Raw genomic sequence first — 25990 nt, 5'->3', positions numbered from 1 at the left:
TCTAACCGGCTCTGCCAGATTCAACTTCTTGTTTCCCCATAAATTTTTATATTAAGATTATTTTTATGATTGTCAATTATTGTATTCTTATATGACCATTTACAGTAATATTTTATTATTGTTAATTGTTTATAATTATCTTGTACGAATTCTATTATGAATGTTTATTGTGATGATTGATATGAAATTATGCATTTGAAATATAGTATGAGTCTCGGGGAGAGACTCTAAATTGGCATGGTATTAGTGTATATGTTGATGTTGAGGGTCCTGTTGTTGGTGGTGATCCTAAAACTCTAATAATTTTCCAGTCTCAATTAGAGAAGGATGTGTTATGTGGTGAGAGTAGTAGGAGGTCCTAGTCTATGTTTATAGACATTAATGGATTAACCTTGTGGGGGATATGATATATTCTATTTGGCCAAAAATTTTGTTGTTGAAATCACCACAAGTGCATGACCACCCGAGACTTCCATCAACATTATATCCGGATAATAGAGTCTAGTATGATAATTGCATCTTACAAGAATTTATGGTGAATGTATTATGTATATTAATAGTGTCATGCTTTTCTTTGAATTGTGCATGGTAGCTCACCCTTACTTGTTTGTTTGTGCCGGTAAAATCTTATTTTTGTGATGATCGTATAATGTTTTTGTTATACGGGAGCAGATGAGGGAACGACATCTGAACCAATTCAAGTGAAGGAGGAAGCAGCAGAAAAATGAAGAGAATTTTAAGAAGAAAAAAAAAATTATTAAGAGTGTTTTTATTTATGTGAAAAAAAAAATATAATGTATTTTCAGTGTGAACCATTTTACTCATAAATGGATTATTGTAACAATGTACGATGTTTATATTATTAATGAAATAATTGGTGTGTGAGATGTTTTATATTTTGGGGTGTTACAGGAACCAATGAATGTAGACACGTCAAGACGTTAAAGAACCATACTTACAATAATTCATATACAGAAACCCAATGTCAGTCAATGACCGAACACAATAAAAGGAAATTCTACTGAAGTTGGACGAACGCTATTTCATCAAGATTGATCAATTATAAACGAGTACAAGCGCTTGGTATAAGACCGAGCATCACTCATTACGAGTGCTTGGTGTGAGACCGAACACTATTTAAACTTATAATAGAAACATTAATAATAATAAATATAATAAGATACGATTGAGATAGTGTTTAAGAATAACTAAATATACAAATACATATTTACAAAATTTTCAGTTTATCACAGAACACTCAGATGTAACTACGCTTGGCCGAACGCTCAAACATAGTACTATCACAAGAAGGCGCTCGTCCTCAACTAGAATTCTTTCCAAATGAAAGAATTCAATGTCAAACAAGTTTACTAGAAACACCGAATCGGTCAAGGACCGTTCAATGACGAACGTACATTATCATAGGGAAATTTCGTATTCAGAATTCATTTACATTCAAACTCATTTCTCAACATATAACTTCATAATTTCATACATTCATATCATAGCACATTTCATATTCCTCATACATCAGATCATAATAATCTTCCTATATCATATAGTCAAATATCACAAAATCATGCTCCATTGCAACTCAAAGAACGTCCATGCAGCACAGTAAACATACAAATTAAATTAAATAAGCTTCCCTTACCTCTGAGCGTGAACGAACGTCCTAAAGACAGAATACGTTTCGTCTGATTGGATTTCCTTCTACCCTTACATTCCACCACTCTTTAAATTAATCAAACAGCCAAAAACCAAAAGTGGTTCAGACAAGATAACAGCATGCAACCGGTACTTGGTTTGCATGTACCAGAGAACGAACGGCTAAGGACAAAGAGACTTACCAGTTTCAGAACTCGAAACCAATCGGTTCAAACTAAAGCTTGGGACGCCGGAAGTACTTCTACGGTGTCTGTATGATGATCGGAGAAGAGAAAGGGTGAGTTTTCTTAGAGAGAAGGGAGAACTTTTTAGAGAGAAGAAGGAGAATATGAAAGATCAGAGTTTTGGAGAAGAAGAGTGCATGCAGAGAGTGTGACGCGAATTTCAGAAAAATTCAGTTTTGTTAAGAACGAACGTCCGCTCTCCTGCTGACACCTGCATTCCACTATCTGATTTTCGGATCCTTGTTGCTTGACACTTGGCGTCCGTTCAGAGGGGTTTTGGGTGCGTTTTTAATGATTTTGATACTAAGAACTCATTCTTATTAAGGTAAAGTAAGAAATGACAACAAAAAAATTAATAATAAGCATTTGAAAATATATAAATAACAGTTCATTTTTATTTAAATTATGAAAAATGGTTTTATTTTATTTAAGGATTAAAATATTTTAAAATTATATTAATTCTACTTTTTTATTTATTTAAAGTTAATACTCTTACCAAAGTTATGAAAACCAATCCATCTGCACATTAACCCACCCCAATCGATAGAAAATCACTGATTCAGTTGCAATTGATATTTAATCATATGTATATAACATAAAATTTTAAGAGTATCAAATATATAAAATACATTAAAAGTGAAATAAATGATAACATTGTATTGTTTATTTTTTGTTAATAAATTCGTATTAGTAAATGTAAGGACGTAGAAAATATATATATATATATATATATATATAAAATAAAGAAAAGGATTAAAATGAAGAGAAGAGTTTTTTCTTTTATTTTGAAAAGTGTACAACTTAGCAATTTTACCAAATTCTGCTCACTTCTTCTAAAATCACTCTTTCTCTCTTTCCCTAGAAAGTTGCTTTCCATTCTCTCAGTCTTCTCTCTACCATTCCATTCAACCATTGCATGTTTGATTAGGTGGTGCTCAAGTGACCGCGACGCAGAGAGCTTCGCAACCATCTGATTAGATTCTCGTTCTTCAGCGGGTAAGTCGTTTCCCCTTTTTCCTCCTCTTTTGGGAACCTAGGGCATGTAATTAGAAACATTCTCCTTCAATTTCTTGTCAAAAAATTAGCTCTAAAGAGCTGTTCTATCTCCCATTGGGTGGTTTGTAAGGTTTGGTTGAGTTCTTGCGGAGTCAAGCACTGTCGAATCAAGTTGCGAGCTTAGCTGTGAAACCCTAAGGTAAGGGGAGCTAGTTATGTTTCTTTGAATTGATGATATGCTCTGTATGTGTGGTGAAGTTTGATTGGTATGCTGTTTTGAATTGCATGTTAGGTTTTAGGAATATTGGGTGGTATGTGCTGAACTATGAAAAGTGTGAATGATGAAATTGTGATTGATTGTCTGTGTAGTGAGTTTGATGAACTTAATTGCTGTAAATTGGACTGGTAGGAAGTACTTGGGAGTGGAAATTATGTGGTAGCAATGTTAGATGGGAAATCAAGTATGGAGGTAGCGGTTTTAGGTATGTTTAAGGGAAGTGGGGTAGTGATTTTGGGCAATTGGGGCCTAATGCGAAATTGGACTGTTGGGGCAGTCTTAGCCACTGTATTGTGACTTGTTTGAGTCACTAAATTGATCAAACTAGGTGCAAAGCGGTAGGATTGGGTTTTGGGTCCCTAAGTTGGGAAAAATGGTGTTTTAGAGTTGAAATTTGAGTTTTAATCACTTTAAAATGGTAGTAGGAATGTTTAGAATCATTTAGATAAGTTTAATTAAGTATAAAACAAGAATTAAGGGTGTTAGAAGTTAGTAAAAATGGTTAGAAATGGTCATGTTGGGTTCTGTTCACAATTATGCAGAATTATGCAGAACGCTGCAGTTGACCGTTCGGTCTTATGCTGCTCTCGGTCATAACTGGGTTGGTCTCTTTTGAGTGTTACCAGTTCATGACCGTTCGGTCTCTTAAAGAGTGTTCGGTCTTGTACTGGCACTCGGTCTCTTAAAGAGTGTTCGGTCTTGTACTGACACTCGGTTTCTTAAAGAGTGTTTGGTCTTGTACTGGCACTCGGTCTCTTAAAGAGTGTCCGGTCTTGTACTGGCACTCGGTCTCTTAACGAGTGTTCGGTCTTGTACTGGAACTCGGTCTCAAAGCTCTAAGTGTTCGGCCAAAGCTCTAAGTGCTCGGCCAAAGCTCTAAGTGTTCGATCAAAGCTCTAAGTGCTCGACCAAAGCTCATAGCGTTTGGCCAAAGCTCTAAGTGCTCGGCCAAAGCTCTAAGTGTTCGGCCAAAGCTCATAGTGTTCGGGCAAAGCTCTAAGTGCTCGACCAAAGTTCCTAGTGTTCGGTTCAAGTTCTTTAGCTATTGTTTTGGGTAAATTAAGTGTGTGTGATGATTTCCGTGTAAAGTATGATTGTTGTAATGTGGTTAAATTAAAAGTATGTGAAGGTATGATGTATTGTTGTGTTGAAAGTGAAAAGTATCAGTATTGGACGTAATTCCATGATCCTCAAGGAGGGATACATGGTGGTGCCCTTTTAGAGTGTTTAGAATGATTTGCATGGAAGCTCAGTATTGGGGGTTATCCTGAAACTACAATGGTCAATCATTCTCAAGTAGAGAGGATTAAACCATGTCGTGAGTAGTAGCAGGAGGTCCTAGTCTTGGGTGCTTCTAGTATGGCCCAAGGTGAGTGATGACGGACTAACCTCGTGAGTGTGGTAGGGTGAAACCCATTGGCAACGGCTTTGCAAAAGCAGTAGAAGCCACCACGAGTGCATGACCCGCCATAGCTCGACAATCATTCTAAGTCCGGACGAGTCAAGTTTAAAGTGCAAAGTCATGTTTGTGTAGTGTATCTGTCCTTACTTGCATGTTGTCTGTGACTGTTATAACATGATTTTTGTATATCTAGCTCACCCTTGCTTCTGTGTTTGTATTTTGTTTGGGTATGCTTTTCTTTTGCAATGATCATCCACTTGGATGTAAGCAAAGGTGGATGAGGTGCCTCTGGAGCAGGCTTTAGAGGAAGATTATGCTGCAGCCTAGTCTCCTTATGATTTTCTTAGTTATTTCATGTATTTTGAATTACTCTTTAATACTTAAAGTTATGATTTTCTTAGTTATTTCATGTATTTTGAATTACTCTTTAATACTTAAAGTTTTAAATTAGGAACTATTTTGGGATGAGTGTAACTTTAATATTTTATTTTCAGTCTACTTCTCATTGTTCTCTTATATTAAAATGTGAACTTACTATATTATATGTTTCTATATAATCTGGGATGTTCCCGTAAACATATCATTTTAGATATTAGTTAATTTACTAGAATATTTTGAACATTTATATTAATACTTCATTTGATATGTATATGTTAGTTATTATGACAATCTAAATTAAGTATAGATCTATAAAATTATATTAGATACACATGAAAATATTTTTATTGGTTTTTTTAAATGTAGACAGTTGACTAAAGTCTGACCATTAACTGAATTAACCGATTTTCACAATTCATGTGGGAATAAGTTTTCACAACACTTGAGCATACACTTTCTTCCATCCCTTCATGTGCTAATTACATTTATTTCACATCTTGCGTCCCTTCAAATGCAATATCAGTCAAGATTTGGATACTACTGCAAGTAATAATTTCCAAAAAAAAAATCAACTGATTTAAGTTCGAAGTTAATAGCTTCGATTGTGCATAGGCAAACACGTTAGAAACTCGAGCAACTGTCAAAGTTCCTGCACAGACTAGAAGTATATAGCAATATTTGACGAAAATGATCCATTAAAAAATCTAGACAATAATAATAATATGTTGTCACTGCAAATGCATATTTACAGACATGTAAACGGCATTGATTGAAACGGATTTTTGTGCAGAAGGGCTAGTTAATTTACCTATCAAAAAACTATAAACAGCGTTATCAAATGTAAAACTAATACAATTTCAGGTTAGTGTCGCACATATATCAAAAACCTGAACAGACCCACCATAGTTCTCCAGATAATTTGATCATACCATCTACTTTAAAGTTTCAACTCACACCACGATATATAGCACCAGGTCGAAGATCATCCAAATTGTCAATATTTCTATATCCGTCAAATTCTCTTAGACATACCCAACCCCGCCGGGTCAGAAAATCACGGTAATCATTTTCAGTGTAAAATACCTTATCTTCAGTATGCACAGGAAGGTGCTCAGACTCGTCATAGAGACATAATTTAATGGCCATTCCTGCAATTATAATTGGATAAATATAACATCGTAACTTAAAAATACTAAAACCTAAAAAAATACTTTGTGAGATTTTAACAATCAAATATGCCATAATATTCAAGGGACAACCATACATGATCATATTCTTTAAAAATAACAAGCAAAATAAAATGACAAATATTTTATAGATGTTATTTCTAAGAAAAAATAAAAATAACATTGAGAAAGATTTTTTCCTTTCAAAAAAATTGTTGTCCAGCTGTGAAGCGATTATTTACTGGTTCAATTGCAAACCACTTTTGTGGTTTTAGTATACCAGATCTTAAACTAGTTTACCGGTTTGACCAGTCCGGTTTTCACAACATTAAAAATTAAATAAAACCATTAAATGTGTACATATCACAACAGTAATTAGACGAATAAAGTGAATCTAACCTTCATCAAGGTGAAGAGTGTAACTTCCAATAGGCATTTCACGGTCAATACTTCGGATAATCTGGTCCTCATCCTCCAACCAAAATGTGCGTTTAGTTCTCAACCTAAAAGCAGCTCTGATTGCTTCTTTGATGGCTTCTGGAGTGCCGTCAATACCTATTCGTCTTGTATAATCACACCATTTAACTGATATAACCCTTCCACAACATGACTGACTTTCTCCACCTGCCAAAGTAGGAAGAATTGGTTGCACAAATAAGATAGCAATTAAGCTAAAGAGGCGGGGGCACCGAATATAATTGATTCCATATTTTGGGGTATGAAATAATAATTTATTTTACCATGTTTTTCAGGTTCTACAATACTTTCCAAAAATTAACCAAAACTGCTGTCACAATGTACATTTACCAAGACTCGATGATTAACTTCTTATTTTTGCAGTCATTTTCTCTTTCATTGGTGAGAAAGCAAACATGCATCAGACTATGAAGCCCTACATAGCTTACCATTTCCAGAAGTCTCTCTCCAATTCCAAGGAGGGACTCCGCCAGCTGCAACAGCATCAGCTGTGGTAATGGCAAGAGGATGTCCATCATGATCCAAACTTCTCTCAAGATTAAGTGTTGGTCTTCCAGTAGCTATATGGCAAGTATTTGAGAATTATGGTAAATGAAATAGAAAAAATTATGGTAAAGGAAATAAAATGCATGTCCATATTCATTTTAAAAGAGACTCCCTCTCCTGAAATGTTAAGGGCTTGTTTACTTCTATTTTCATTTCCCGTTTTCATTTCTAGTAACAAAGTTGTCACCTTGTTTTCAACTTGTTTCCTGGTTTCAAAGAGTTGTACAGGAAACAGATAAAATAAAACAAAAACAAAATTGTTTTCACTCAAAGCAACATTATTTACTCAAAGAGAACATGCCCTAAAATCTTCATTCTAAAATGTTGAGAGTACTAGTTTTGGGCATTGAAATTCTGCAAAATGTAGACACCAGATGATAGAAAAAATGATAATGCTAGGCAATATGCCCGTGAATAATTCCTCCCACCAATACAATTGCCTCCTTATCTGGTCATGCATAGCAAGAAGTAGTATGAGTACTTCAGCACATTATTTGGGTACTGTACTAGACATTATAATTAAGTGAAACTGATAAATGATAAGCATTATGCAACAAGAATAATTTTTCCCACATTGAGAAGAAATAATTATATGGCCACACGTTAGCAGAAAGAGTTCCTAATAAATTAAGATAACTAGAACTATACTGAAGAGTACAGCATTTGAATTATCATCTCAACAAACTGTTTAAGGTAAAATTCCACCCTTTATGTTGCTCTTCCTATCATTTTTTTAAATATTTACCTGAAAAGAAGCATTAAAATGCTGAAAAGTTGTCTATAGTGTTGGTTAAATTTCCATGCAATACATGTGACTATGTACATACATTAGCATGGTTTTTTCTTACACTGTTTTAAAATTCCACCATTATTATGTTACTCGGATGTGGTGTGTATTAGCTACTTACCAGTATAAGAATCAAGTCAAAACCAAAATGCCTCGAGGAATTAAAACCTCACATGATTCATTTTGGAAATTTAAAATGATGAAGGACGCGAGTAAACAACAATACAGAGTACGTAGGCAGCTGAAAGCTGGATTACGATGACATACCTTCTACAGGTCCAAAAGAGATGCTAGTATCATCAATACCTGTAGAGCAAGACAACCAATTAAATTATTGTTCCTAAAGATGAGATGGGTGAAATTATAACCTCAACAGATATCCAAAGTGATAGTTTAACAGTACTGGAGAGGAATTAAACCCCACTTTCAAATTGTCGAGATTTATACTGTCCTATGTGAAACAGAGATATTCGACTTAAGGGTAAGGCTTTTCAACCAAGAAATAAACGTGATTTCTAATCACACTTACTAAACTTATACAGGGAAACTGAAAGCTTCTTTACTCCTTCAAATCTATGCTTCACAAAGAAACATAAAAATCAATCACCTCGTGCCAGCAATTTTAGACCAAAATGCCATTATTTTGGATTAAATTTGTTGGATTTTTGAAAATGCAATCCATTAAGCAGTTGCCTTAGGTTTCCCCAGTTACGTTTTTCCCCACACAAGCTAATATTCCCGAACAAGAATGCTTGAAAAAGATAATGAAGTATCTCGGTTTCCAGACAAAATTTGTCAAATTTGGGAAACTCCAGAATGTTCAGCTTTAATCAATGTCACTTACACCATCTCAATTAAACAAACCGTCAAAAAAGTATCCACATCAGATATCAAACATCCCCACTCCCTGCCAGACTTAGAGACGCAGCTTCACAAGTAATTTGCTTACAAAGATTGTGTGATCAATATTCCGAAAGAATCTTCAGACTAACTTATTTCAGGCCTCATTTTAGCCCCAACACCAGTGCTTGGTTAGTACAGTTTAGTTCTTGCACCTAGAAACTATTCAATTTAGTCCCTCCTCGTGAGCTTTCTAATTCATTTTAGAACGTTTTAGAACTTAAAACTAGAAACTACTCCTTTTAGTCCCTAGAATTTTAGACAACAGAACTATTACTGAAACAACATTGTAAGAACAAGTTTAACTCTCACACTAATTCACCTCAAAAGTCAGATTCGTAGAGTGATCTGAACCTGGTGCAACAAAATCAAACATAACATAATTCAATTGAAGGATTCCCTAATCTAACCTAACGGTTCCCAGAAGTGACGAATTACAACGAGTGAACTACTACCTTTATCAGCAAACTGCATGAAAGAATCAACCTTTGGCGGAGGAGTGGGGCTCTTGTACTGCACGTTCTTGTTCCTCTCTCTGAGGATCTCGTCAATCTCCTTGTAATACGACATCTTAGCAGAGCCACTGCCTCCCCGGTCCTGGTGCTTGGCCTTCTTGAACTCCTTCAGGAGGTTGCGCCACTTATCGGTGCACATGGTGGGAGAGCGATCAAAACCCTTCTCTCTCATCTTGGCGGATATCTGTTCCCACAGGTGCTTGTTGGACTTGGAGGTATTGAAGAGCGCGTCCATCTCGCGGCGGAGGCCAATGAGCGAGCGCGTCTCGTCCTGTACCCACGTCTCGGCCCGTTTCTTGGGGGCCTTGATCTCCACCTCGGGGTCTTCTCCACTGCTCTCGCCGAGGATCATCGGCGGCGGGTGGTGCGGCGGCGGAGGCGGGAGTTCACCGTTGGAGACCACCTCGATCATCATGTCGCGCGCGCCTTCCTCCTTGTAGAAATCGATTGGACGCGGCTTCTCCGACAAATACATGGTTCGGTAAGTTGGTTGTTGTATGTGTGAGAGTGTGAATTTTTGGTTTGAGGGATTCTATTGCAGAAGGAAAATTGAGAAAGAGAGAGTGATGGCGATGGTAATTGTAATTGTAAAAGTTAGGGATTGGGTTTTGGGGTGAAATTTTGAAGTGGTGAAACAGTGAAGAAGGTTAGGGGTTTTGCGTTGTGTGTGTCAGCGTGAAGTAAAAGCTTTTTTGGATGCGGTGGAAAGCAAGGGGATGAGGAAGACGGACGTGTCTGTCTCTTCTTGACAATATTATCATTATTATTATCATCATCATTATTATTAACTATTATTATATCTTAATTAATTATATACTACTGTTATTTCGTTTTTTTTTCCTGAAAACAATAAATTTTCAGAACAAACTGAGTAAAATTACTTTAAATTTATATCGGTATATCCAAATAAATATGATAAAAAATTATATAAATATTAAATTTACTTGCTCATCTTTTAAATTTTAAATAAAAACTATCGCATTTTAAAAATTATAAACAAAATTGTCACGTGTATTAATTACACCATCTTAAAATTTGATCATCACATGATTAACAAAGTAAGATTTAATATGATTATGATTTTATATATATATATATATATATATATATATATATATATATATATATATATATATATATATACTTGTTATAACCCTTACTACTTTACATAGCTATTGTATTTTCTCATAAAGTTTTTTTTTTGATAAATTATTATATCATCTCTAACAAAAATATATCTCATACTGTTTTTTTTTTATGAAAGAACTTCTTTCAACTCTTACACTTTTTTCTTAGTTCAAAAATAATATATTTAGATAATTCAACCATTAAAATTCACTTGCATATCACAAATTTGAAAACATTCTAATCAAGATCATAAAATAATCCATCACACTAATTCATCAATATCCAAAACACAATTATGCATAAAAACATTATTAGTTTTCCATTTTTGAAGGGAAAAGTTCTTAATTTAATTGTTACTCCTAATGGTTGAAATTTTCTAATGTTGTATTGGATAACATTTGTGGTTAAGATGGGTTATCCAACTCAATGCAATATAGTTTATTTAGTTTATTTGGCAAACTAACTTAATCTGATTTATTTATTAGCGAGTTTAAAAAAATTAAATATTATTTCATCATTAAAAATTTGAGTTAAACTAACCTAATCTAACTCATTTATTAGCGAGTTTAAAAAAATTAAATATTATTCCATCATTAAGAATTTGTGAGTTAAACAAGTTGGCTGCCTAGTTCATTTAATTATAATTTTTGTTTTATTCAATCAAGAATAACAATTTTTTCTAATAAAAATCTAAATAAATTTCAATCCAAACAGAATCCAGAGTTATGTTAAACTCTATATACAATCCAAAAGATATATATATATATATATATATATATATATATATATATATATATATATATATATATATATATATATATATAATCTAAATACAATAAAAAATGCTTAATTCTTGTTTTGGTTCTTATTTTCATCAGTTTTATTCAAAGTTGTCATCAACTTTTATCGACATTCAAAGTGGTTCCAAATTTTGTTCAATTTGGTCATTTTGTAACATTCTCATTTTCCGATTTTTTGGATGTCCCAATTACAGGTGAAATATAAAATTTTTAAAGTCATAATATCATCGCTGAAATTCACTTATATAATACTGAAATTTGTAAAATAAAAATGAAATAAAATAAACTCGATTACATTGTCTCTAACATTTATAGTATAAAAACTTTAAATAACACAAGTTTTTTTTCCACTCTCGCGTCTCTATCATGCATCCGGAGCATTTGTAACATCTACTCCTATATAACCAAAAGTTATACGATCATCGCAAGACACACGACCACAAACACAAACAAATATGGGTAAGCTACCATAGCACAACCAATAACAATCAAAATATGTACATAGGAAACAAACACAACTTAATAACAAATCAATCATCTACAATGCTACTCTACTAACAAAATCATTTATATACCATGATCATCAACAACTATATCATGACTATACCATCAACGTCATCCTTATCAACATCGTCTCCAAACACATCGTCACTACGAATCATCATCACATGTACCTCAATCAGAACTAATGTCATCATGAATCATTCATCATGAATAAAACCATGAGCCTCCACAATACCATAACTCCACAGTGAAAAGAATTAGGCACACTCTTGTACCCTACCTCAAACTTGTAGCCTCCCCATAGGTCCCTTGTAGCCCCTCCTACAGGTCTGCTCGAGTAGTCCCGCCTACCTGGCTAAGGAACATGTTTCCTGCCACACAAGGACAAGACAAACACCATCACCCCCATACAAAGAAGGTTTAATACCTGAGCACCCCCTTTTCGCACACAAGACCAAAGGGAGTCGCTATCTCGACCAGTCGATAGTCTCAGGCTTTACTATCAGCAACCATTCTCATTCTCTGTTTAGCACTATTCATTCGTTATTATCTAAAGTCTCGTTCAAAAATACAATGTAATAAATGGGTTCCACTCAAACAATATAATTCAATATCAATCCATAAATCATTTATTATTTTAATCAATCATAAAATCAAATTCCCAATTAATTTAAAATCCCACTAGTTTCTATTTTTTTAATCAAATTAATTCCCCTTTCTAGTTTTAATTTAAATTAATTTAATAGCCAATTAATTGCTAAATAATTAATAATAAATTTCTTCTCATAATTACGATAATTATTATCATAATTTAATGTTTTGTCTCTCTCCTTTTACCATTTATTTTCAGTAATTAATATCAATAGTTAATTAATTCTCTTTTCCATTATTTTAATTTTAGAGACATAAAATTTATTTTAAATCCTCTTATTTTATTCTTATTATTTATTTTTGGGTCTCTACAATTTTGATTTCAAACTGCCATTAATGAGTCCCAACAAGTCCAGCCAAATCCAAGTCTGGGTTTAGAGGCCCAATTAGTGGATGTTGCTCCCTCCACCACCCCAAGTGCTCCTACATCTTTCCACTATTTTTTTTTTTATTCAAAAAATACTCTACACATCCTCTCTATTTTTTTTATTCCAAAAATATTCTACACCTCCTCACTATATTCAACAATCTTTCTCTTTCTCTCTACATGGCTCAGATTTAAACTTGTTATATATTGCAAAAATTTATTTACATTTTCCCTTAAATAAGTTTGATTCAATCTTATTTTCACTGTTTAATATTTTTTTTTCTTCAAGTTACTTAATAAAAGTTACTTAATAAATGATAAAATTTAGTTTTAAATTTCTAGAAAAATGTTTATATATATGTGTGTTTTTTTTTACATTTAATATCTATAATTTTTAACATTATATTATGTTTTAATTTATTAACATGTTTAACTCAAATAACTTTGAATAAAATATTTAATTTATTAAATAAATAATATAAAAATATCATTAAATACTTAAAATAAAAAAATGGTTATTTGTTAAAGATTTAAAATTTATTTAGTTATTTCGTCGTTATTAAATCAATATATAATAATAATAATATATTATTTATTATTAATATTATTATGTTTATTATTTTGAATTTGTATCTAATTTTTAAGTTTATAAAATGGAAGAGATAGAAGCATTAGTATTGAAGTTTTTTTTTTGAATTTTATATTTTGTAATATATCATAAATTTAAATCTAAATTATATGAATGCTTCAATAATTAAAAGAATGTTGAGAATAATAAGAAAATGTAAGGTATTTTTAGAATAAGAAAATATAGTGAAAAGGTATAGAATATTTTTGGAATAAGGAAAATCCTGGAAGGTGCAAAAGAACTTGGGCCGTGGAGGGAGCAACACCCCCAATTAGTTCTATCCAAATCTGCAATCGAAACAAGAAACCCAATGCTGCTGGTTTAGAGGCCTGACCTAGGCGCAACCCTGACTGCCACCCTGAGCCTTGGCCGCAACTCACCACTACCACCCATGGTTGCTCCGCCGGTGCAACCACCACCGACACCACAGACCAGAACCCTAACACGTAGAAACGAACCACAAAACATCGCAACGATCATCGCGATCAAACCCCAAAGAAACGCAAGCTCACAGATTCAACACAACCCAAAAGTTTCCAAGAACCGAAACAAAATCCCTAATTGAAATTAAAATCCCCAATTGGCAAGAACAGACTCCAAAATCCCCAAATCACAGAACGAGAAATAAAAATAAAAACCCACACCCCAAAACTCCATGCCGCCACTACCCTCGTCAATCACCGCGCCGCTGCCCTCGCCATCTTCATGCAGTCAGAAACGCGAGCTCTTTACGCCGAAGCTGAAACCCCCAAGATCAGAATCGAAAACAAGAGCAGGGAAAACCCCAAAATCTATAGACGAAACCCTAATTGCAAGCCCCAAATCAAAAACCCTAAACTTGCAAGAGGACACCCGATTCGCTCAACCCGCCGCGGTCACCATTACGGTTTGCTTTGAAGGACACGCCTCCACGATCCCGACGCTGTCGCAGTGATGCCTACGGCCACGAAGAGGCGCCGCCCTGAGCCGCCGCAATTGGCCCTCTACTCCCTGCAAGAAACCGCTAGAACCAGAAAAGAAGGGAGGGAAGAAGGGCTCCCTGCTGCATCGAGCCCTCAGCTGGAAAGAGGAAAGGATAGAATATCTCTACGCGAAGAAGAACCCTCTAAAGCTGGGGTTGGTGCGCAAACCTGAAGCCATGACGGGGAAGCAGAAAGGTGCCCTTAACAAGTCTCTGGCGCGATAGCAATGAACCCTCACGTAGGGTTTTGTCCGTGAAAGAAGTTAAGATTGGGAAGAAAATCTCATTAGGATTCTGGAGGGAAACTGACATTTATAAAATATTAATTATAATTAATTAGGTTTAATGATAATGCGTAGTAATTAAACGGAATCCTATGTACCACCACTTCCCCCTCTCGAATAAATAAATTCCTTCCATTTTAGCTTAAACATAAATCTTGGACGATATCAACACATTGCATTTATCTCCTTTCCATTTTATTTAGATCACTGATTGTCATTTCACAATCTAGTATGTACGGAAAACATAAAACCATTATTTAAATGGTTCCACATAATAGAGTTTTATGATCACAAAAATTATCAAAATTCAATAATTATCAAAATTAAACAAAAGCATTTCATCATCTTTTAAGCATTCAAAATTAAATTAACAATTATAAACATCCATAATTAAATAAGATCAAATAAAATTCATAAACATATTCACATTATCAACGGTAAGCTTCTCATACCTGTTATCTTTCTCAGAAGAATATTTTTCTCCTATTCAATCTCTTTGTCTCACTGTGCTCTCTTTTCTCTTATTTCAAATGTTACTTATCTCTCTTTTTACACTTTCTTTCCTTTTATTTCTTGTTCAATAAGTTTTTAATTCTTTTTTAAATTAAAATATTTTATAACTGCTTAGATAGTGCTACATTTAAAATTTCAATCAGTTTTATAACTACTAAACTCTAGGTTCGGGTCCATAAGCAGTGACAATTGTCCTATGAAGACTCGCTTTCGCTACAACTCCGGTGGTTTCCCTTAACCAAGTCACTGCCTATGAGTCGCCGACTCATTCTTCAACAAACACGCGGTTAGAGTATCGGACTGAGCCTAACCTCCTCCCACTGCTTGGGAGCTTATGGTTTCATGTTATATTTCACTCCCCGATGGGGTTCTTTTCACCCTTCCCTCATGGTACTACTTCACTATCGCTCACCCAGGAGTATTTAGCCTTGCAAGGTGGTCCTTGCTAATTCACACGAGATTCCACATGCCCCATGCTACTCGGGTCAGAGGTTAAGCTAGTGATGCTTTTGGCTACTGGACTCTCGCCATCTAGGGTGCAACATTCTATGTTGCTTCGCCTAGCTCAACTTATTTAATTTCTGCACCTCAATATACAAAGAGAAAAGACATTATTGTCCTTAGACAAAATATAACTAAAATAAAATAAAGATTTTTCATAAACCTATCTCCCTAATATTTGGACTCGTGCCCATTCAATCCTAGACACACATCTTTACCAACAGGCCAACACATCACATTGAAAATATAAAACATCATAAATTTAAAAACCATACAATAACATGTGTTACACTTATATCCACAAAATAAATAAATAACATAGAATTTTATATTTTATTCAAACTTGCATACTAAGCAAGCTACACAACACCTTGTGAACTCATGCAAATTTTAATAAAACATACTCAAGTCTTATTTATAAACTCTACATTTTCTCGGGTCTTACAATTTTCTCTAACGGTGTCTAAAACATTAATGGCACAATGTCAAAGTCAGCCATTACTAAATGAGTTGTAATCTTTTGACATATGTGAATGTTGCCCAATGAGAGATTGTTACATGACAATTTCATCTTTCACCCAAAACTATGGTTTTATTGCTCGTGATGTTGCATGCACGATGACTTATAAGATTCTGGTGTGAAGATGTTGCGTTGTTGTTTCGTGGTTTTTACAAGTTGAGAAGCAGGTGCAAAGAAGATCGTGGTGGTGTCGTGACGCTTTGGGTTGCACGATGAAGCTCACGGCCAACGAGGGTTCTTTGCCATTGGGTTTCTGGCTCTCGCATGTTTCCGTGGAGGCGTGAGGAAGATAAAGGTACAAGATGCGTTAGTCGTGGTTGCTTACATGGAGGAGGCACAAAGCGGATATGGGTTTGAGTTTCGCCATTTGCATGTTCTATGATTGCAACGAAAAAAATGAAATGATTGATGGAGATGAGTGTTGAAGTGGTTGCTTTGGTCTCGCGATGGTCCGTGAAGGAAACTAGGTTTTGTTATTGGGTTGTGTTGCTTCTATTTGTAGGTGTCACGATGGACATGGTTAATGGAGGTGAGGGTTTCGTGGTGGCGCTATGGTGATGGAGGTTGACGTGACGAATATGATCTGACCATTGATTGATTTTCGCAGTGGTGAATTGTTGTGCCTTGTGGTGGTGGTGCGATAAAGGAAAAGGCCATGACAACTAAGGCTCCCGAGGACGAGGATAGAAGATTGTGAAGTGACTAGGATAAAGATGAGGGGTGGGCAACCACGTTAGAAAACTGGGTCACATCATTCATTGATAGTTCATCTTGATAACCTGTCGTTAACATTTTAAATGCCATCAGAAAAAATAATTAAATTGAACAAGAGTTATAAAAATTGAGATCATTTTGAACGTCCGAAAAATTCGAGAACCACTTTGAACAAAATAACGAAAATAATAACTAAAATAGGTATTAAGCCAATAAAAAATTTCGTTAAACTCTGATTACAATAAAAAACACAATATAATCAAAATAAAATCCAAAATCATGTTAAACTCTAAATATAATCCAAAAACACAAAAATATAAAACAAGTTACTATCTAACATCAAATCATTGTTGTCGCTTATCGATCTATAATATTATAATATTAATTTGATAAACCAATAACTTAAGATGGTTTAAGTCTAGAGTTTCCATTTTTTTTAACAGAGTTTAAAATTTATGGATGAATTAGTATCAATGCGGCTCGCCACGAGTATAATCTAAGTTAAGTTCTTAACGAACCGATTTCATTTTGGTTTATATCAAAATTTATAATTTTTTTAAATATAATCAAACTCAAATTCATTGACTATATTAATTTCATGAACTTAAATATGTTTTGACACTATTAATCACAATAAAGAGCCTCTTTTAGAATTATGTCCTAAAAAGACTAAAAGATATATTTATTTTTATTTTTAACCTTTTTTTTTTCTAAAATGTGTGAATATTTATTTGGGTATACCAGTAGTTGTTAATGGGTTTCTGATTAATTTTTCTATCTAAATAAGTTCATGCTTTTAAGACATTTTAAACAAAAAAATTGAAATCTATTTTTTTGGGCAACCTTAATTTTCAATTACAAGTTGATGATAACATGTAATAAAGTATATTGAACAAAATTTGGATAAAAAAGTTTAAAAAATCGTAGAAACTGTTGGAAGTCTCACATCGATTAGAATAAGGCCAAATTATAATATATAAGTGGATGCAAATCTCACCATATAAGTCGGTTTTGTGGGGTTGAGTTAGGCTTAAAACCTACTTTCTAACATGGTATCAGAGTGATGGTTAGAGTTTATCCTAGTGATATTTCTTGTTTCTTGGGCATTTCTATTCCACCCGTTGTTGAGCCACTATCGGACCACCCATTTCTACTATCACGCTCGAGATGTCTATACCCCGGCGTGAAGGAGGTGTGTTAGAAGTCCCACATCGACTATAATAAGACCAACTTAGAATATATAAGTGGGATGCAAATCTCACCATACAAGTCAGTTTTATGGGGTTGAATTAGACTTAAAACTCACTTTCTAATAGAAACACCTAACGAAATTTCAAATAAAATGGAAGAAGTTAACAACACTAATCTTTATATATCATTCTACCTACAAAATTGAACATATTTTTGTACTAAAAATAAAAGTATTACAACTAAGTGCGAATATAATATTATAATTTTGACACCAATAAAATATTATTTTGATGTTTGAAAAAATTATATCTAAAACAGTACTATATTTAAAACAGTACTATCGTCTTAATTAATGATAATTTTTTCATGTTATAATCTTTGTGAACTTCTAATAATCTAAAGTCTTGGCTAGTTTATAAACTTTTGATGTGAGGATGAAATTTTTTATTGAACGACATACATATGTTGTTGATCTATATATCTTTAAGTTTAAATACCAAGTTTAATTAGTAGATATAAATAAAAAATTATCAACAACAAAACAATAGCATATGGATATATTTTTTCATTAGAAGAAATAATAGTAAATTGGAAATGTTCTTAAATATATCCCATTAATATTGTGAGAAAATTTATCACAGATAAAAATAACAAATATAAAGTTTAATAATATAATAACATATTGTTTTCATATATATATATATATATATATAATGAAATTTTAAGTAGAAAAATAAAATCATATTTTTTCTTTTTACAGTTATGTCTTAACTTCAAAATAACATTGTTAGAATGATAATAGATATTTGAATAATTATTTTAAATTTAGATATATTGTGTCTAAAATAGAATCACTCACCTAAATTGTCTTCATACCAAAAATACACATAGATTCATTGGAAAGAAAAAGATCCACGTGGCATAAGATTTACAAGACAATGATAAGTATAAAATGTTCCTCAATGCATGTTCATGTTCTTCTCTCATCAGAAATTTTACATTGAAAATATGGATTCTGGTATGTCGTGGGCTGACCAATGGGACAACAACCCAGACCCATCCCCGACATTAGAGAAAGACAAGAAGAAGAGCAAGGACGACGAGTCAGGAGGTAAGAGCAAATTTGGAAAGACCGTGATGAACTTTAAATGGGTGAAAGAACTTCGCAAAAAAACAAGCAAGACATAAAAACATTTATTATTTGAGAAGTTTGGTGACTTGTTCAAATTAAAATATGTAATTGATTCGAGTTTGACTCGGTATAACTTGTTCAATTAAATAAATTTTATTTATTTATTTTTATATTGAAGATGGTGATGTATTGTTTTAAGTTATCTACTTTGTTTCTTTTAAGATTTTTCCGTATTACACAATGAATGATGATCCTAAGACAAGAAATATGTCTTGTTTAAGATTTCATTATCTGTAATGAGAAAATGAATAAAACAATTTATCTTTAATTACTCAATTACAAAATATTATACAAATATTATTACAATAAAAACTTGATTTTATTATTTGTTTTTTATAATAAGTATATTTTAAGTCTTATAAAATAAATTTATTAGATAAAATTTACATTTAAAATAAATATCAATAGATAAATATCAAATAACAAATGAAAGTATATTTAATGAACAACAAATATTATAAAAAAATTATTAAAAATTTATTTGATATATATCATCTCAACAAATAAGTTTTAAACATAATTAAATTTTACAACACCATTAATAAGGCAGAGTTTATACAAACTTATACTATAAATTTTATTTATCTTTAATCAATGTGTAAATTTTACTAAAGAAAAAATAAACCGTAACACATCTCATCCATAAAGGAGATTATTATATTACTAGCATTAAATCAATTCCAAATTTCATAATATATTTAAAACAAAGTATTAGGAAGAGACAAGTCATTAAAACAACCAAAAAGTCTGTTTTTTTTAAGGTAGTGCACATTAGGGTGCAAAATAAATTAATATGCAAAATGAACATTTTATATACAAGTCATTTTAATACATGCGCATAAGTAAAGGTGAAATATCTAAATGCCTGTATCACGGATATGTTTGTTTTACTTTTTAAAAGAGCAATGTTATTAAAATATGATACTTTTTAATTAGTTTATCTAATATGTTAAAATGTCGTTATTGAACTTCAACATGGAAGCTAGGTTGTCACTCCAAAATTATTAAAAAATAAAATAAAAAAATGTAATACATATAAAATTTATATTATACATATTACAAAAAAAATCCAAATAAATACAGGTAATTTATAAGTCACAATGATTTTCTTCTTACAAAATGAGAAATTTTAAATTATACATATGTATAAAAATTCAAACACCAACGTTATCTTCTTTTAAGATTATAAATAATTACTCATTGATCCAAAAAAATTACGACAAAAACAAATAATAATCATTTTGTAACCAAATTTTTTGAAAATATTTCTCTAAACATGATATAAAACATAAATTACCATCATAAATTCAACATAAATAAATAAGAGTCTGTATATCTAAAAAGCTACATATATTTAGAGCTGTCAAATGAGCCCCTTTAATAAGATTTGGCCCTAGCCCATGTGGGTTGGGGCCAAAAAAGTCCACAGGGTCAAAATAACTCTTTATTAAAAAAGCCCACAGGGCTAAAAACCCCTAAAGCCCTATAGGCCAGTGTAAGGACCGTATATTAGAAAAGAAAATGTGGTGGAGGTGGGCCTCATGTGGGTAGCTGAGCATGTGAAGTGGTGGGGGCTTCCTAGGATGATTGGTGTGGTAGGGAATGGCTTCACGGGGAGGCAGCTGTTGAAGGGGTAGGAGAGTGCACGGGTTCTACTTCTTAAAGGGGAAGAGTTTGGGAAGTGAAAAGGGGGGGAGCTAGGGGTTCTGCTGGGAGGGGAAATTCTTGCTGCCAAATTTGAGAGGGGAGAAGTGGGAGCTGCTGTTGACGCTGCAAGGAGGCTTTGGTGGTGCATTTGGAAGAGTTGAAGAGTGGCTGGCAGTTCTGGGAAAGAGGAGAAGTGAAGAACTTTTGAAGTTGGAAGGAGATCAAACTCTATGGAAGTAATTCAAGGAAGTCTTCAAGAGGTAAGGGGAGCTAGATCTTTTGTTTGATTGATGATATATGTTGTGATTAATGCGAATCTGGGAAGAAGGGGATGAAAAATTTGGGGTTTCTGGGTTTTCTGGATTTTCTCGGAAACCTGTGATTCTGCATAATTCTGCAGAAACGCGCGTTCGTCCAATTTGGCTTCAAATTGGACGTTCGTCCAAAATGGCTCGACCAATTAGTGGTCGGCCAAAATTGTTGAGCGTTCGTTCTTCAGTAGTTTGACGAGCGTTCGCGTTCGTACTTGTGAGTGTAGCGTTCGGCCTTAGTGAAGTAGGAATTGTGAGCGTTCGTCCTTAAATAAATAGTATGAGCGTTCGTCCTTAAGTTACATGTTGAGCGTTCGTCCAAATAGTTGAGCGTTCGTCCAGTGAGCATTCGTCGAGTGAGCGTTCGTCCTAAATATTGAAATGAGCGTTCGTCCTTAACACATTTATTTGAGCGTTCGTCCTGGATATAGAAGTGAGCGTTCGTCCTTAAAACATTGAGTGAGCGTTCGTCCAATAGTGTCCAGTGAATAGTGCTCGTCCAAATAGTATTTTACAAATATGTTGAATTTTAAGTTCCTTTGCTTTTAAATTGAATTATGTGTAATAATGTTTGGAATATATGCTGTGATGAAATTTAAGTGAAAGTATGTGAATGCATGAGATATGTTAAATTACTGTGAAAATATAATTGTGAATGTGAACAATGAATTTGAGTATGATTTGGACATCTCGGGGAGAGATGGACGAAAGTGTTATGTGGGGTGTTGTTGTTGTTCTGTATAACTGTAGTGAACTTTGTATTTTGGTCTGTCTATCCCTACACTCAAAGCATTGTTGATACTCAAGTAGAGGAGAACAATGTAAGTGGTGAGAGTAGAGGGAGGTCCTCGTCTATAGTCTTTGAATTTAGACATAGACAGATTTGGGGGATTTACCTTGCTAGTGTTGGAGAAAGACCAGTTGAACTATGCAAGTGCAAAGACGACTGATAGTTCGACAGTTATACAAATCCGGATGAGTCAGGTGTGTGGATTTACCTTGCATAGTGTTGGGGAGTGCCAGCTGAACTATGCGAGTGTAAAATGAGTCATATGAGGATATGAGATGTGGTTTTATGAGTATGTTTTAATTGTTCCTGTATATGATGACATGAATTAACTGTGTTGTACTTCTAACATGCTTTTCGTACCTAGCTCACCCTTGCATTGTTTGTGTTGTATGCCTATTCGGATTATGTTATTCGGCAATGATCATCCACTTGGATGGGAGTAGATATGGTCGAGGAGAATGCCGAGGAGAGTCCTCTGGAGCAAGAGCTTGGGAATAGTGTGGCTGCGGAGTAGTGTGCTTAGGAAGTTTCATATCTGAACACGTGTAGTGTTCTAATATATGAACTTTTAAGTTTGAATTTCCGTTTTCTTTTATTTCGGATGACTGTAATTTGTACTTAAATTACACGTCGTATTCTGACTGTTCTCTATATTTTAAATGATGACGTCTTTATTATGTAATAATTGTTATTATATAATCGGGATGTTACAGCCAGGGCCAGCCCATGGACTTTCCTTTTTACAAAATTTAAGTCCAGAAACATAATATCATCATACAAGTAATCACAAATCATGTGTATTTTTTATCCAGCTTTCATTTTGTCTTTGTTAGTAATAACTTATAACCATAATTGATTCATGTATAATTATATTTTTTTACCAATAAAATTAATTTTCTACTTCATAACTGTTTCTATATTAATTAGTTTAATAATAATGCTTTTATACAATTATTCCTTAATTTCCAAATTTTGTTTTGATAATTTTTTCATCTTAATTTTGGTTTCTTAATTTTGGTTTGTAAATTTGACGGTTTAGAGATATCCACATAAAATAGGTTTAAAAGTTAAAAAAATTGATTTAATTTGTAAAATTTTGATGGACTAACGAATTTATTTATAGATGATAATATATTTTGTCACTAGGTTAAATCAATATCATTCGATTAAGATTTGTGATCAAAATTACATTATTTTTAATTGGTGTGAACATGTTAAAATTTTGACTTAATAACTTTTTAACTTTTTTAATTTTCCAAATTTAATAAAATTAATATTTATTATTTACAAAGTTATATAATTCTTTTAAAAAAAATTTATGAAACGTATAATTTAGTCATTTACATCAATTTATATATTTTTATGTCTTTTTCATATATTTTATATTATATTCATTTGTCTTTTTTATTAGTTTCTTACTAAGAGACGTTGATGTAATTTATTTATTATTATAATTTTTATTTATTTTATATGTTCATAATTAAATACAATAATAATTTTAATTTTAGTATTATAAATTATAATATTATATTTATTTAAAAATATTGTATCTATTATTTAATTATTTTTTATTACAATTGGCTCAATTATGATAAATAATTCAATAAAAACGATCTTTGTTGGATAAAGATAAGTATGATTTTAAAATATTAATTTAATCTAAAAGGTTAGAAAAAAAATATGATTTTATAACCACTGGGATTACATCTAGATCTTGTATACTAACATATATGATATTCATAAGAATTTTGCCTAACAAGGATTTTCACTAAAAAGTTAGTTATTTTATTACGTGAAATTAATTTTAAACTTTACAAAGTTTGTGGTTTAATTTTTTAATGTATATATATCTATACAAAACATTCAACAAAAGAATTTTATATGACAAACTATAAAAAAATAAAAATTTTACATCGATATTAAAAATTCATCCAATCAGTAGATTTGAATTTAAAATCTATCCATAATTAATATTTCAAATATTTATATAGATATCAGAATTCGATTATTGAAAAATCAAATTTTCAACTGTGTTACTTTTATAATTTCTTTTTTGAAATTTTTTCATTTTCTTTTAAATAAAAATAATAATAAAAATTTTCTTTTTTAACTTTCCAAAATAATAAAATTATATATTTAAAATATACTTATAATTAAAAAATTATTTTAAATAAGTTTTTATAAAATAAATATTTATACATTTATATTTAATTAAAAATATATTAAATATCATGTAAATTTTGAAAATTATTGAACTTGTAAAGTAAATAAAAAAAATAACTAAAAAAACATTAAAAGTGAATTAATTTAGTTTGGGGGCTAGCTCCATCCTAACCCTACCCCAACCCACTTTATGTGGAGCTTTAGGGGTTGGGGCTTTTAAAAAGCCTCCTATTAAGAGGGCTAGAAAATTGGGACTTAATTTTAGAAGGGGTTAGGGTCAACCCATGGGCCAAGGGCTCAAATGACACCTCTACGTATATTCCCTTGACTTTCTCAAAAACAACTCATAAATGCACCATTAAAATTTTCCTTAAACCAATTAGAACCTTTTATATAACGTCTATGAATGAAACAAACCATCATATCCTTTATAGTTTAAATATTAAAATATTTCAACATAAAAGTTACAAAATAAGTCATTTTATATATTTTTTTAAGTAACAATTCCTGTTATTTTCTTAAGAAAATCTTAATTCGCCAAATTGGTCCATTATACAAAATAAGCAAGTTTTATTTATTTATTTTACTTAAAAAGCATCCATCTTCATCCTGTATAATTTAAAAATACTATTTATAGTATCTATAAAATGAATATTTTTGATTTAGAATTGTGAAACATTTTATTTTCATTTTATTTATATTATTCAAAATTTAAAAGTACTATTTTAATCCTTGGTATCTCATTTTAAGACAAACAGATAATAATTATTTTACATTTTTTTTCAAATGAGAAGTGTTACGTGTAACATCCCAAATTCTCACATTAATGTAACATCCCAACTTTTCACATTAATAATTAACATTACATTTACGGTAACATTCCGTAATCTCACATACCCAAACACAAAACACAAACAAGTAGGGTGAGCTAACATGCAACAAATCATTTATAAGACATGCATAATTACTTCAATACAAACATCATATAATAATTATGTCAGACACCCTCATACCATCGTACCACAATTCCTATTAGACACTCGTCCCACAATACCCAATAAATACCATAATACCCAATAGACATTCATTCCATAATACCCAATAAACACTCATCCCACAATACCCAATAAACACTCATTCCACAATACCCAATAAACACTCATCCCACAATACCCAAATAAACACTCATTCCACAATACCCAATAGGCACTTATCCCCACGATATTCAATAGGCACTTATCCCAACGATATGTTGATGAGCGATACAACAGAAGGTTTTTCACTTGTGATGTCATTCTTAGTCCCCTCACTATGTCCAAAACCGGCACATAGACCAGGACATTCTGCCCTCCATACCATTCATAAGGTTAGTCCCCTCACTATGTCCTAAACCGGCACATAGACCAGGACATTCTGCCCTCCATACCATTCATAATGTTAGTCCCCTCACTATGTCCTAAACCGGCACATAGACCAGGACATTCTGCCCCCCATACCATTCACAAGGTTAGTCCCCTCACTATGTCCTAAACCGGCACATAGACCAGGACCTCCTGCCCCTCTCACCACATAATTCATCATTCTCTACTTGAGACTGAATGATTATTAGAGTATCAGGATAACCTCCAACTTCATGACCCTCAACATCAACATATACGCACATACCATGACATTACAGAATCTCTCCACGAAACTCATACCATGCTCACATTCCTTAACTCATATTATACCATTACGAAATCTACCCATAATCCTCATACACATACCATGATATTATAGAATCTCTCCG

The 25990-nt window shown here is 32.6% G+C and overlaps 2 protein-coding genes and 1 long non-coding RNA gene across 4 annotated transcripts; 1 reads left to right on the top strand and 2 right to left on the bottom strand.

Moving 5' to 3' along the window:
* Positions 1 to 5604: 5604 nt before the first annotated feature.
* On the bottom strand, positions 5605 to 10062 carry LOC108329648 (trihelix transcription factor GT-1). 2 transcript variants are annotated; one of them, XM_017563964.2, is made up of 5 exons: positions 9277 to 10060; positions 8189 to 8227; positions 7017 to 7148; positions 6511 to 6735; positions 5605 to 6093 (listed from the first exon to the last, which is right to left on the bottom strand). In XM_017563964.2, the coding sequence occupies exons 1-5, from the start codon at positions 9809 to 9811 to the stop codon at positions 5891 to 5893; spliced, it is 1134 nt and encodes a 377-aa protein (XP_017419453.1). In that variant the 5' UTR covers positions 9812 to 10060; the 3' UTR covers positions 5605 to 5890. The 2 variants fall into 2 exon arrangements, with proteins under 2 accessions (XP_017419453.1, XP_052728996.1); XM_052873036.1 differs by lacking the exon at positions 7017 to 7148 and having other exon boundaries at positions 9277 to 10062.
* Positions 10063 to 13558: 3496 nt separating this feature from the next.
* Positions 13559 to 14660, bottom strand: LOC128195446 (uncharacterized). Its single transcript, XR_008246999.1, has 2 exons — positions 14545 to 14660; positions 13559 to 14404 (listed from the first exon to the last, which is right to left on the bottom strand). It is a non-coding gene; the product is annotated as an uncharacterized LOC128195446 (long non-coding RNA).
* Positions 14661 to 19106: 4446 nt separating this feature from the next.
* On the top strand, positions 19107 to 19353 carry LOC108327669 (uncharacterized). The gene has a single exon (XM_017561353.2). The coding sequence runs from the start codon at positions 19107 to 19109 to the stop codon at positions 19284 to 19286; it is 180 nt and encodes a 59-aa protein (XP_017416842.1). The 3' UTR covers positions 19287 to 19353.
* The last annotated feature ends 6637 nt before the right edge of the window (positions 19354 to 25990 follow it).

Source organism: Vigna angularis, chromosome 2 (assembly GCF_016808095.1).
Source record: "Vigna angularis cultivar LongXiaoDou No.4 chromosome 2, ASM1680809v1, whole genome shotgun sequence".
In the NCBI taxonomy this organism is placed as follows: domain Eukaryota; kingdom Viridiplantae; phylum Streptophyta; class Magnoliopsida; order Fabales; family Fabaceae; genus Vigna; species Vigna angularis.
Note: the sequence above shows the minus strand (reverse complement) of the source record. Positions and strands in the feature narration are given on the sequence as shown.